We start from the raw sequence: 13504 nt of genomic DNA on the forward strand, positions 1-13504 counted from the left end.
ATGATTGGCCTGCGCTTTCACCACTCGATTTTCCTCCTCTACTGATATGCACGGCCCTGCTCTAAAGTTAGCTGGGACAGCATATAGTGTACAACTTTTTTGGTAATCTATTATATGTATTTATAAAATAGAAAAAATAACATGCCTGTGGCATTGCATCTAAAGATATCCATTATGCTGTTATGCGGAGAGAGGTAGTTCATTCTTATAAACTTCAGGTTCGTTTCTCTGCACAGTGTTCGCTATTGATTTCGCCACTTGTCTGGTAGCTTCATCACAGATACCTTAAGAAATCTGTGAAGTGCCTGTATCAATTAAAACATGGATAAAAAATCCATCGTTTCCATAATTTTTTGTTTTTCCTGATCAAGATCTTGGTAAAATTGAAACTGAAACTATTTAAAGTGCTATAATTACGTTTTTATTTCTATTTTATATTAATATGAGGGCTGTAATGTGGACAGTTACCAAAAATTTCCATATATTATCTACAGAAAGAATGGTTAGAAGCATTTGAAGCAGCTAAAAAGGCCAGACTTTCACAGGAGCAGCAAAAGCGAGAATCCGTCTCTGGTGAAAGACCTCCCTCCAGACCTTCACGGACAGAGTCTGTGGATTCCAATAACCGTAAGTTTTATGATACAGTATATTTAGGGCATATTCCTACATTGATGTTTTGTTACTATTTTTGTACATGTGTTGCTGTCTAATTATGCAACTTCTTTTGGACTGCAGTTCATGTCCTTCAAGAACCATTTGGAATTTTGATTTGGTATTTGATCGGTATCGGCGAAAATTTCATGTCTGCCCATCCCTAATTGTAAGTAATTATTCTAGAAGAATGTTGAGTATGCATTTTCAGGTACCTGATGATCATAGAAGTGACAACTGAAGAATATAAATTGGTAGAGGCACATATTTTTGGTAAATAAAAAAAGCAAAATTTCAGTACAAAAACAGAGTCGATTTCGGGTTCAAAAGTGGTAAATAAAATAAAATTTCGGTGTTACAGCGGTGAATAATCACATCAAAAGTGCTATATAAAATGACATTTTGGTTTTAAAATTGTGAATATAATCCTAAATTTGATTTAAAACTGCACTTATTACACAAAATAAACTTATCCCTTCTAATAGCACATTTATGTAGTTACCAGAGTATTAAGTTTATTCCTGTATAAAGGGGTCCATTTTTGCTTCTCAAATATTTACAGCAGAATTAATCAATTTTCCATCAATTGCATAACTCACAGGATACTTCAGACTTCAGAAAGTGTCGCATCGGTACGTAAACGGTAAATTTTGTGTTTAAGACTCAATTTCGCATTTTGCAGTTCATTTCGCATTATTTCGTGACAAAACAGGGTAGAAAAATGCACCTCAGACCGTTCAGAAACATGAAAAATGAACAATACAGCATGTTCTTTCGTATTTCGTGTCTTCGTCAAAAACGAAATTTGCATGCCTCTATAAATTGGATAACTCATGATGTAGCATTGAAATTAGTATTGTAGCAATGTAGAACTGCAGGGTTGCTACATGCCTGGAAAACCTGGGAAACAGGGAAATGTCAGGGAATTTTGCAGATCGTCTGGAATTTACGTGCATTTTGGAGTCTGCAAGAGAAAAAGTTGCAAAATGAACAAGCAGTTCACTTCTGGATTCGGTTCTTGTGATTCCACTCCCAAAAAAGATTCAGTTCAGAAACTTGTTTCTTTTGTTCATATGATTCTCAGTCTAGTGCAGTGTGGTTTATTTGAATTTCTATAATAAAATTTCACTTTTATAATACTGGATATTAGAAGGAACATCAAAACTTGCAGTACAGATATCTGATTGATAACTTAAGTACACTGACAATATGATCATAATTACCGGAAAAGTTGGTGACGATGAGGTTATCGTCTATTATTTTATAGATCTTAGTCTTGTTGGCATTTCGTTTAGGATTCCTATATGCAACAAAAATTTCTCTAGATGCTGTGTACTTATAAATGTAAGCAAAAATCAGCATTTTCTACAACACTATAAATCCACCAGAAAATGAAAAATTGTGTATGGATTATGAACTTTTTCTGTTGTTTTTATATTGTGGAGATCTGTTACGGTGAAATAATGTACCTCTGTTACTTTAGCCTGAAGGTTTGAAGCACATGATTGTAGCACCCAATACATTTGATGCCGATTGTAATTTTACTTTTTATTCTTCAAATTTTCATGTGTTTTTGTGCATGTAGAATGAAATTTGCTAAAAAAAAAAGTTGTGAAAGTGAATATTCATAATAATTAACTGATTATATATTTAATTGAAAACCACAAAGTTTAAAAGCAAATATCATGACGATAAACATGTCTGGGAAAATTTCATTTTTGAACTGGAAAACCTGGAAATGTCAGGAAATTTCATAATAAACAGAAAAAGGAAGAAAAGTGGCAGGGGAGAATTGGAAGAGAAAGAAAAAGAGAGGAGGTTTGGAATAAGGAGTATGGGGAAGACCACAGAAAAGATATGCAAAGTGCTTAGGAAAGCGGGCATTTAAACTTACAGGAAGGGAGGGAGAAGCATCTTAAGCATAACGAAGAATGCAAACAAGAAAAAGGAAAACAGAAGAGGAAGAGGAAGGGATCTACGAAGTAAAATGTAAAGAATGTCAGAGTGTGTACATAGGAGAAACAAAAAAGAGGCTGAAAGACAGGTTGAAACAACATAGGGATGATGTACGACTTAAGAGAGAGAGAGAAATGCGATATTTAAACACACGAGAGAAACAGGACATGACATAGAGTGGGATGAGGCTAAGCAGATAGGAAGGGAGAAGAGAATGCTAGTGAGAAAATGGAAGGAGGCCAAGGAAATAGAGAAGAAAGGTGAAAAAGACACAATGAACTGGAATGGGGGACTGAAGATAAACAAAGAATGGAAGAAGGGGTTAGAAAGAGTGGAAAGGACAAGAGAAGGGAGAAGAATGAAGGAAAAAGAGTGTGAGATAAAGAGTCCAACCACATTCTAGATGGAAGAAAATATGTTTAGCCTTTTAGGTGAAAGTACAGTTGACAAGGGAAAGCCACCTGCTAGAATGTTCCAGAACAACTTTCTAATAGTCTGGAGGAGAGTAATTTTTGTGTATATATATCGTCCTGTTTTGTACCTTGTTACATTTGTACTTAGTGCAGAGTCTGAGGAAGACCTTGCTAGAAGGTTGAAATGTTACGTTTAGTTTATGTTTTATAATAAAATAAATTACTGCCTTGGTCAGCATATTGAGTTTTTCATATCATGGAAACAAGACTTAATGGTGTTATAATAAAAAAAATCGTAGCTACCTTGAACTGGTTTCTGGTTCCATTAATTATCACTACTTGAGAAGGTTCATATTACCCTAGCAGGTTTTGTCTTTCAATCACCACTGAAGTTAACAGGTTCGAGTCCTGGCAGGAACATGTTCTTTGTGAGTGTCCCTTCATTAATTTAATCATGTCATCACTCATCCTCAGCTTTCGTAGCAGAAGAGCAACATAAAATAACAAAAATAAATATACTCTATTTTGGTCAAAGAATTTGGCTGCAATATCTGTTTCAGACTAATTTCCAAATTAATGTTGGTATTTATAGCCATTTTGGACAAGTGCTGTGGCAGAGTGGTTAACATATCATGCTACGATGCTAGGAATTCCGGCCTAGTCATGGGTGTCCTATGTGAGTGTGTCTTCCATCAATTTCATATCATCACTCATCCTCATCTTTGCAATTAGCCAAAAGTGGCAGAAAGCGAAGTAAAATAAACCTAATCAATCGATCAATCAATCAATCTTGTTAGCTACTTTGTTTACAAATCCCTTTGTGTCTCGTAAATCAACATTCATATCAGATTAAAGGTACCCTTATGCTCCGATGCAAGGATGTACAGGTGTGGATTAATCTGCTGCAAATTCATATATTGGGGGGGACGGGGGGCTTAAGTTTGAAATATTGATAAGGTGTGGATATGTGTCCAATGATACTTTTTCCATTCCTCATTCACTCTCATGATTTTTTTTAGAGAGGTGATGTATAAACACACTTATCAATAGAGCTATATATTTATGGTGAATAGAATATCAATATTTTGGTACAAAACTAGCCACATTTTGGGATCAAAAGTTTTATATAAAGTGGCATGTTGGTGTTAATTGCTGAATATAATCCTAAATTTGATATTGTTGCACAAAATCAAGAGTTCCTTTCGAACCAATATGAAATTTTGTCCGATACCAATAATTGATATTCTACCTATCCGATATAAAATTCCAAATTGTCCTTAAGGAACTTGAATGGTTCATTGACGTCCTTAATAAGTGTGTGCTACTAGATGACTGCATACAAATGAAGCTGCCTATGTAGACATTTACTTTTAAGATATACAGAATGGTGATTTTATGTTTATATGCATGAAAATTATAACAACGTGGCAGAATATCGTGCTATTTTGTAATATATGTATAGATATATCGGATCTGTAAAATTATCGGTAAACCGGTATGATATGACAATGTTTCATGTCCCTGTGCTGCTCAAAAAAAAAAAGAATGTCTATAACAGTGCTCGAAAAATCTTCAGAGCTAGGCACCAGGTCTGAAAATCAGGCACCAGGAAACTACCTACTAGCAATTCTGAGCCGGCCCCTGTGGTGGAGTGGTTAGTACATCGCGCTAGGACGCCAGGGGTCCCAAATTGGAATCCTGGTCTGGGCATGGATATTTGTGAGTGTTCATTCATCAATTTCATCATATCATCACTCATCCCCATCTTCGCAAATTAGCCAAAAGTGGCACAAAAATTGAAGTAAAATAATGCAAATTAATCGATCAATCTATAAGAAGCTGAGCATCACCGTATTCAAAACATCGCTAAATCATGTGAGAAAGCGGGAAATGGGAGGTTTTGGGAACAAAGAGTAATAAATTGTTACTGATTCTATAGAACGTTCACAATGTTGATTAAAAAAAAAATCATTTGCTAATGTACGCTGTACTGCAATTTGAACTTAGAATCTTCAAGATTTTGTACATGCAAACTATTAAAAAATATGGCAATATTACAGCAAAAGATCACAGTCGCTAGGCTAAAATATTTAGTCGCTATGGCAACCTGGCGACAGTGAATTTTCGAGCCCTGGTAAATAATATTGAAGGGAAGGGGAATGAAAAAACTGAGAGGTGTTATGAGAACTTGTTCCTCTCCTTGTTAGTGAGACCCAGAATGGATTCACTTCTGTCTGGGTTTTCTTTCTGCCTGTTACGGTTCATTACTGCACTGATTGCTGGGAGCAAATGAATGTGAGACTTACTGGTGGAGTTTATCACTTGAAATCTACAACCTATATCTAATAATATTGAAATTACCTATTCTACTGTATATTTTTAATAAATATATTGATATATATATATTGATATACTGATTTATTGATAATGAATTCTTCATGCAGCCTTTTTCGAAGACTCTCCAGAAGGCGAACCAGAACCTGAGATTCCAGAGTGGTTACTGGAGGTTCCGGAAGACTTGGATGTGTCCATAGCGCAGCGGCACTTCGAGACAGCACATTCCTTATTAGAACAGGCCAATGGCTATCTCAGGGGAGCTCCGAATGATGCCCCTTTGCAAGATATTCGGTAGGTTGATCTTTTGGAGAGGCCATTGGCATATTTCAAGGTGATATTGGTCGCTGCTTTTATGGTGGGGGAACTAAACTGATATCATGATTCAGTACGTGTCCATGCTTACATCATACTGGGTTAGCATTCTGCGACACCAGCACATCCCAAGGGTCACAAGTTTGAATCCCTGGGCATGGGTGTTCTTTCTGAGTGTCCCTTCATCAATTTCATCAAAGGACTCATCCTCATCTTTGCTATTAGCCAAAATCGGCAGGAAAGCAAGGTAATATGAACCAAATCAATCAATCTGTTTGAACAGATACCTGCTTTTATGAAGCCTGCTTTGGATGAAAGCATTTTCCTTAACATTTACGCCATGACCAAGATGCTACCATGTAAAGTGAGAAATTTCATGGCATATTGCATGCCATTTCTCAAGGATAGGATCCTATTTCCGTAGCATAACCAATCAGAAGCAACCTCCAGGTCACAAGTGCAGGTGTAATGGCGGCCGCGTGAGATGTAAACAATGTATCACTTCACAAATAAAAATATATAAATAACTTACGTGAGTGAGTAGGAATGTTTCAGAACAACGTTTCAGAAGTCTGTACTACTTCCTTCATCAGGTAATAAAATAAAAAAAAAACTTTAGGTGCCAAACATGGTACCGCGTTGTTAAATCGTAAGTTGATTCAGGTTGAGGATAGAAAGGGTAAAAACTTATGGTGACTGCGTAAAAACTCCAATGGAAGTCTTTGCTGGTTAAAAATTCCCTGTTAAAAATAAAAACCACAACTTAAACAAATAAAAATCGAAGATCCATTACAGTCCCCTAGTGACTTCCGTCAATGTTGGGTAGAACACATGTGTCCATGTCCAAATTGTCCATGTGTCCCATCGGAGTTTTTAAGCTGTCACCTTAAGTTTTTTACTTTTTCTATCCTCAACCTGAATCCTCAACTTACGATTAAACAATGCGGTACCATGTTTGGTACCTAAAGTTTTTTTTTATTTTATTACCTGATGAAGGAAATAATACAGACTTCCGAAACGTACTCACTGACGTAAGTTATTTATATATTTTTATTTGAATTGATATGAGTAAAATGCACCATTGTAATATATCACTTCACATTTTTAAAAGCCAATAACTATTCAACTGAGAGGAATAACGTTTCATATAAAACAATATTAAGTACAAAACAATGGCATTCCATAAATATATACTTTACAACATTCACTGTGAACATATGGAAGAATAATTTAGTTGTTTCAATTGTAAACACCCTGTACTTAGCATAGATGGTGAAACTTGACTTGTCTTTCGTGCTGTATATGTTATATTATACATTGTAATCGCAAAAGCTTACCGAAATTTTACATGAGATGCTTCCGTTTAAAATACCATCTGCTATAAGATTTTTGGAAGCATTTACGTAGCATTTATGCTAGCAGAAATGTTAAAGGAAATGCTTTCGTCTAAAGCGAGCCTAAGTCTTTTTATTTTTCAATATTTGCACGTGTACTATATAGTGTTTAATTCACATAATGTTCAAACATTCATCAATAAATCTAGGGCTGAGCTGATACCAATGGCGATGTATCAATATTGGAAAGTAACAATTGGAATTTATTAGTGAATACGTGTCCATAATTTTCTGGCATTTTGGTATTTCACAGAGTCCTCAAGAATGCCATGCGACGCTTTCACGAAGTCTACTTAACTCGGAAATTGTGCAAAATTCTAAGTTTCTTTTAGCTTTGCACCAGTTTTGTGTGATCAAACTGAATTTTGTCATAACATATATTATTCTGATGTAATTCACAAATATTTTAAAGCAAAAATCTTGATGATTTGATTGATGTGTATAATTAGAGTGGAATACTTATGCACTAATATTAATATATATTCTGAACAACTTTTAATTATTACTATTTTCTAGCATTGGTATCAGTATTTGTGAGAATCGGTGAGAGTATTGGCATCACTCGGTTCAGCCCTGAACATAAACCATCTTACCTAGTGTCGTCAGTTTGTGGCAATAATTATTTAGGTATTAAATAAAGAAATCAATAAATATCATTTAACCTAAGCCTGCATTCATCATTCAACTAAAATCACCTGAGTAACCAGTAACAAGACATAGAAACAGCACTATTTCAATGAAGTTTGTACAACAGAATTTTCTTCATTCTTTACCGATAACACTTGAATATACAGATGAGAAAATAATAATGTGTAATTGAAAAATGTCTTTCAAGTTAAAGGATCATAAGATGAAATGCAAAGCCAGTTAAAAATGCAGGTTTGGAGCAAACTCTTGTCAAAATTTCTCTTGTGTACATTTGACATAAGTGTGTTCCATACTCAAATGCCATCAGTTCCCTTGATTTGTGTTTTGTAGTGATTTTACAGTTGTGGTGTTATTAGGGTTGGCAGATTTCTAAAATAAGAAAACGGGACATATAGACTTGGATATAGTTAAATTTATTTTTATAACATTTTTAAACATTACAAAATCAATTCCAGTTTAAAGCATTGTTAATGCCAAATTTTTAACATTTTGACAAAATATATTAATATTTGAGTGAACACTTGGCGTCCTTTAAGAGGACCTTTGTTTAGAATAATCACTACTATAAGAGCATGACGAAATAAAAGAAAACTTTTTACATCACCTAAGCCCTGAATATTATCCACTCCACTCTGATTCCGTTGATCAAGAAAAGAAACAAGTGAGAGCTGTATTAGAACCAGAACTGCCTTTGCCAGTCGTGAGTCGCTTCTTATTCGACATCGACAATGAGCAGTTCTACGCCAATGTTAATATGAGGATTGAGTGGTAGTTATAAATTGTTATTAATTTCTCGTTGTATAAAATGATTTTGAAATTTGACTTCGTTTTTTCTTTAGCTAAATACGAGAACATTTTCCGGGACACCGGGACATTTCTTTAAAAAATTGGACAATTCCGTATATATGGGACATCTGGCAACCGTAGGTGTTATAAGTATGGACTTATCAGTAATACTTTTGAGATTTTATTTTTGTTTTGTATTGGTATTATTGCATTTTTCTAATTTTTTTTTATGTAGGAGGAAAGTGGATACACGTGAAAAGAATTTGACGCTCGTGTTAATGAAGGAACTCGAAGTTTCTCCAGACAAATCTCTACAAGGCGGATTAAGAGCAGCTAGACGAGCAGTCCGTCTCCTAAATTTATTGGGCAGATCTACGCAGGTAGGTAATATATAACACAAAAATTATATTTTGTAAAATCCAACCTCCGTGGCAGTGTGGTTAACACAGCTTGCTATGATGTAAGTGACCCAGGTTCGAATCCCAGCCTCGGCATGGGTGTTGTTTGTGAGTGTCTCCTCATCAATTTCGTTGTATCATCCTCATTTTCGTGAGTGCAGGGGAAAATTTGGCTCAAATTTTTTGTTGTGTTAGTTTCCAAATGAAACTATGTAAGTTTTGGAATTTTGAAAACTGTAGAATCATTTATTCTTTGGATTACATGGTATAATATGAAAACATAATCTCGTTCCTGTGTTTTTGCACTCATTTTTTTTTTTAAATCTAATGCAGTGTTTACTTTGGTTATTCTGTTCACATTTTAACTAAATTAACCTTATTTCTGTTATTAACAATAAAAATAATAAGCTTCATGTTTTTATTTTTTTTGTAACTTGAAATGAAGGATGACAGTTTCCAGGGAAGTCGACAGATCAGTTTGAACCCCACTGGAGGCCCATGGTTGTCAGTTGTCTAGTTTTACCTCTTTTGTCAGCATGTTACCAAGTATATGTATTTTCAGGACAAACATGGTGCTTGAATAGTCACAAAAATAGTGCCATTGTTATGGAGTTATTGAAACATGCCCTGAAAATTCCATAATGTAAAATCCTTTTCTCACAGGCAGGACAGGTAATGGTAAAAATTAAGAGGCACTACACAGTGCAAGGCTGTTTTTTTCAGATTGGGTGTAAGTTTTAGGAATTTTGCATGTTTTGCCATAGGTATGTAACACTGTAAAACATAAGACAAAGATCCTTTAATAAACTCTGGCATCTACAGTATTAAATGTGAATGCAACAGGAATACGTAGGTGAATGCAAAAGACCTATTACGGACAGATTCTCAGACCACGTCATAGAAACCATTCACGAATTCCCACAGGATTGCATTTCCTTTTTGGCACATGCTAAAGGTTACGTTAAGGAAGGGGAACACAATCTCAATGACAATTTGTGTGGAAATCTTTATTTTCCGTGGTATTGCACAGGCAGTTAAAAAAAAAAAAATCCTCGTCAGCCATCAATTGAAACAACTAGGAACTTACCAGCTCTGCAAGACCACACCGATATCTTCCGGCAGACACAGCAAGGAACATCATTGGATCTCCGACTGTGTCTTCTTCGCAGTCTCTTGACTAGCCCTAATGATGACTTCGAGATGGAGTTCGAAAGCTCAGACAAACTTTTAAACTGCCTCATATCGTGTTGTCCATGTGTTTTGTGTGCTGTTTAACAAGAATGTTGCCAGCACGTGACGTTAGAAGTTTTTTAACACCATATTTAAAACTTGTTATCCAGTACAGTAATCTGAGTTTATATTTTCCTTCCAGGCATGTAACCTGTTCCTCAAACTGTGCAGCACGATTCTGAAGACGCAGCTGAAAAGGGTGAAAAGAGAAGGTGCAACGACCCTGTATGTGCGTCAGTTGGGCGGAATCTTCTTTTCCAACTTGACTGATATGGCAAGAGAATTCCAAAGAGCGTTCCCACATTCTTCAAGCTGTGCCTCGGGTAATACTTTCTTCCAAAGTGAATATTATTTTTAGGGCTGTGCTGACTCAACTTTGAAGCAATACTGATGCTGCCCTCTGTGGGGGCACTACCATGCTAGGTGTCCCAGGTTCGAATCCTGGCTTGGGGATGGGTGTTCCTCGTGAGTGTCCTTCATCAATTTAATCACATGATCACTCATCTTCATCTTCGAGATTTACCAAAAATGGCAGAAGAGCGAAGTTAAATAAAGCAAATCAATCACCAGTCAAACTACTGATAGTTGAAAATTGTAACAATTAAATGTAGTTCAATATTTGTAAATTTTAATTCATAATTTTTTCCATTCAAACTATACTACATGAATCTCCTACTGTTTACGACAGTATAACGGAATAGCAAAATGGAATGAGAAGAAACGCTTTCTGCCAAGAGAATGCCCTGTATATTGGGAAAATTCAGAGAGACAAACATATGTAAGAACATGCATGTTTTAATAACAAATAAGCAAAGTGTTGCCAAAGGCGGAAATTTTTTTTTTTGCAAATCGTGTGTATTGATGCACAGAACTCGCTGAGGTAAATTATTGCAACATTTCACAATACCAATGAACAATTTGGATGGCCATCTATTGAATTTGACAGAACAAGAACTTTGACGAAGTTTCAAAAAACATTGCACAAGGGAATAAATGGGCTGTTCCAAAAATCGATGTTTTCACAATATTACGAGGGATACTGGCAACACTGTTGTTCTCATGTGTCACTAACAGACGTGTTTCACCTCAGGCTATCACACTAAGGCACTTCTAACGACAAAGGAGAAAGTTAGTTATTCTCGAACATTTCCGCTTTTGGCAACACTTTGCTTATTTGTTATTAAAACCTCATTCCATTTCACTATTCCGTTATACGGTCGTAAACACTGGGTTGCGTGACTTTTCGGACACACGGTAATAGGGATAGGACAGATTATCTGGTACTCTTATCAGTATCAGTCGATATAGGCATATCGATGTATCTGTAAAATTATCGATTATTTTAGCGATCTGATATATCTATAAATATCTTATAATTTAGTGCAAAATTCTGCCATTTTGTTGTAATTTTTATGGATAATCCCCATGCTATACTTTTTAAAGAAGTAAATATGCAACTTCTTTTGCACTCCAGTCACCTCGAAGCACACATTTATTAAGGAGGTCAATGATCCATTCAGGTTCTTCAAGGACCATTTCTAATTTTATATCGGATCGGTAGAATATCGGTATCAGTAAATTTGATATCGGTACTTTATCGGTATTGGCCAACATTTCATATCAGCCCATCCCTACTTTATAATAATCATAATATCTGGAGGCACATAGTGGTTCAGATTCCACTTTAAACTGTAGGTCCAGTCTCGATTAGCCTTTCTGTGCTTAAAGTGGACTTAAAACACCAACTCAATCAATCAATAATATTCATAATTTCATACAAGATATTTTTTTAATCACAGAATCCATTTTTTGCCACAGTTTTGTTACAATTTACAGGATATTTAAACACTGCAAAAGAGTTGCACATCATTTTTGCAAATTCTGTGTCACTTATACTCCGGAAAAGTATTTGCTGCTATCAGTGATCATATCTAGCCGTACTTTCCGATACTGACACCATAGACCTCAGCCCTAATTGCAACAAATCTATTTACTCATTTTAATTACTACCTACTGTGAAGTGATATTTGTGCGCTATCTATTTCTTTCTTTCTCTTTTTCAGCATTTGTTGTGTGGGCTGGATCGGAGTTGAATCATTTTACCTCTCACCTCATAAAACATGTGTTCATGCCACAGTCATCTATATCAACCCTTGCTGAATGTGTTGCTTCTGTGAGAGGCCAGTGTGATCAGGTATGTTTGGGAAATTCAATATCATTGAATTACCTAATAGACTATCATAGTGGTACACAGTGGATTAATATTTAGTATTAACTTCTTGAAGCCTCAATTTTTTACTAACTACTAATCATAATCAACATTTAGTGGACGGATGGGAAAAGATTTTCCCAGCTCCAAGGTATGACATACTCAAATGACATACTGCAATAGTTTTGTGATTAAGCAAGCCTATCAACACATTCACGCCCAGCTATGGGAGGGGCACTTAATCAGCCAGTCCAGGCATTTTCTGAATCCAAACCTACCTAAAGAAAAATGTGATCCCCTTCTTAAATTTTCGAGATTTTCAAAATGACACCCTGGAGGCTGCAAGTGGTGCTTTCTCGTCAACTTTTTTCAGCCCGACCTTTTTGAGGGTTCCTGCTGTTGTTCCCTACTGATGACCCCCCTCCCATTCGACCTCTAAAGATCTGAAGGTGATGGCCCCCCTGGAGCCCTCCCCCTCAAGTCACGTGATGCATCCCTTTTTATTCGTCAATCAAATACGGGGAGGAGAAAATGAAAATAAACCTGAAGAAATGGACACTGCAGCTATGCTGTTTTTTAAGCACTTGATGCGACCTGGGATAAAGAAATAAGAAATTACTTACAATTTTTTGATTTCAGGCTTCAGCCATCTTATTTTAGTAGTGGCGATGATAATTTTTCACCTCATTCTTTATTGATATTTTTTCTTTCCAGAATCGAATACAAGTGGACATAATTTTTACAAAGTTTTTCATTAACAAATTTGAATAGTTTTTACAATATTGTCTGATTTTAACTTACTATTGAATAATTTGAAATAAAATAGGGTTTAAAAAAATCACTACTATGTTGAGATATGGTTTGCTGTGGTGAACAATAGATGGCTCTGGACTTATGAGTATTTTTCTAACATTTTTCTTTATAGTTTCTGAATATTTTACTGTGGTGGAAATGAGTTAATATCTTGATCTTTTTTACAGAATTTAGAACTTTATTTGAAATTGAGAAGATAAACCACATGTAGGAAGATAACAAAGTTTAATTTCTAATTGCCATAAAGAAAAATGTATGTAATTTCCTTTTATAGAAGTAGTAAGAAAGCTAAATTTTTCTTGCCAAATGGCTCCCATATCAATATCATTTTGATCTTAGTCGTTTACGGGCAAATAC

General features: G+C 35.4%; 1 protein-coding gene across 1 annotated transcript in view; it reads left to right on the forward strand.

Moving 5' to 3' along the window:
* The window catches only part of Exo84 (exocyst complex component Exo84), a 53057-nt gene that overhangs the window by 27040 nt on the left and 12513 nt on the right, over positions 1-13504 (forward strand). Inside the window, exons 6-10 of the mRNA XM_083132451.1 lie at positions 495-627; positions 5465-5648; positions 8733-8877; positions 10268-10448; positions 12189-12319. Of these exons, the coding sequence (XP_082988577.1) occupies positions 495-627; positions 5465-5648; positions 8733-8877; positions 10268-10448; positions 12189-12319 (774 nt within the window). The remainder of the gene's footprint in view (positions 1-494; positions 628-5464; positions 5649-8732; positions 8878-10267; positions 10449-12188; positions 12320-13504) is intronic.

Source organism: Lepisma saccharinum, chromosome 12, assembly GCF_977018435.1.
Source record: "Lepisma saccharinum chromosome 12, izLepSacc3.1, whole genome shotgun sequence".
In the NCBI taxonomy this organism is placed as follows: Eukaryota; Metazoa; Arthropoda; class Insecta; order Zygentoma; family Lepismatidae; genus Lepisma; species Lepisma saccharinum.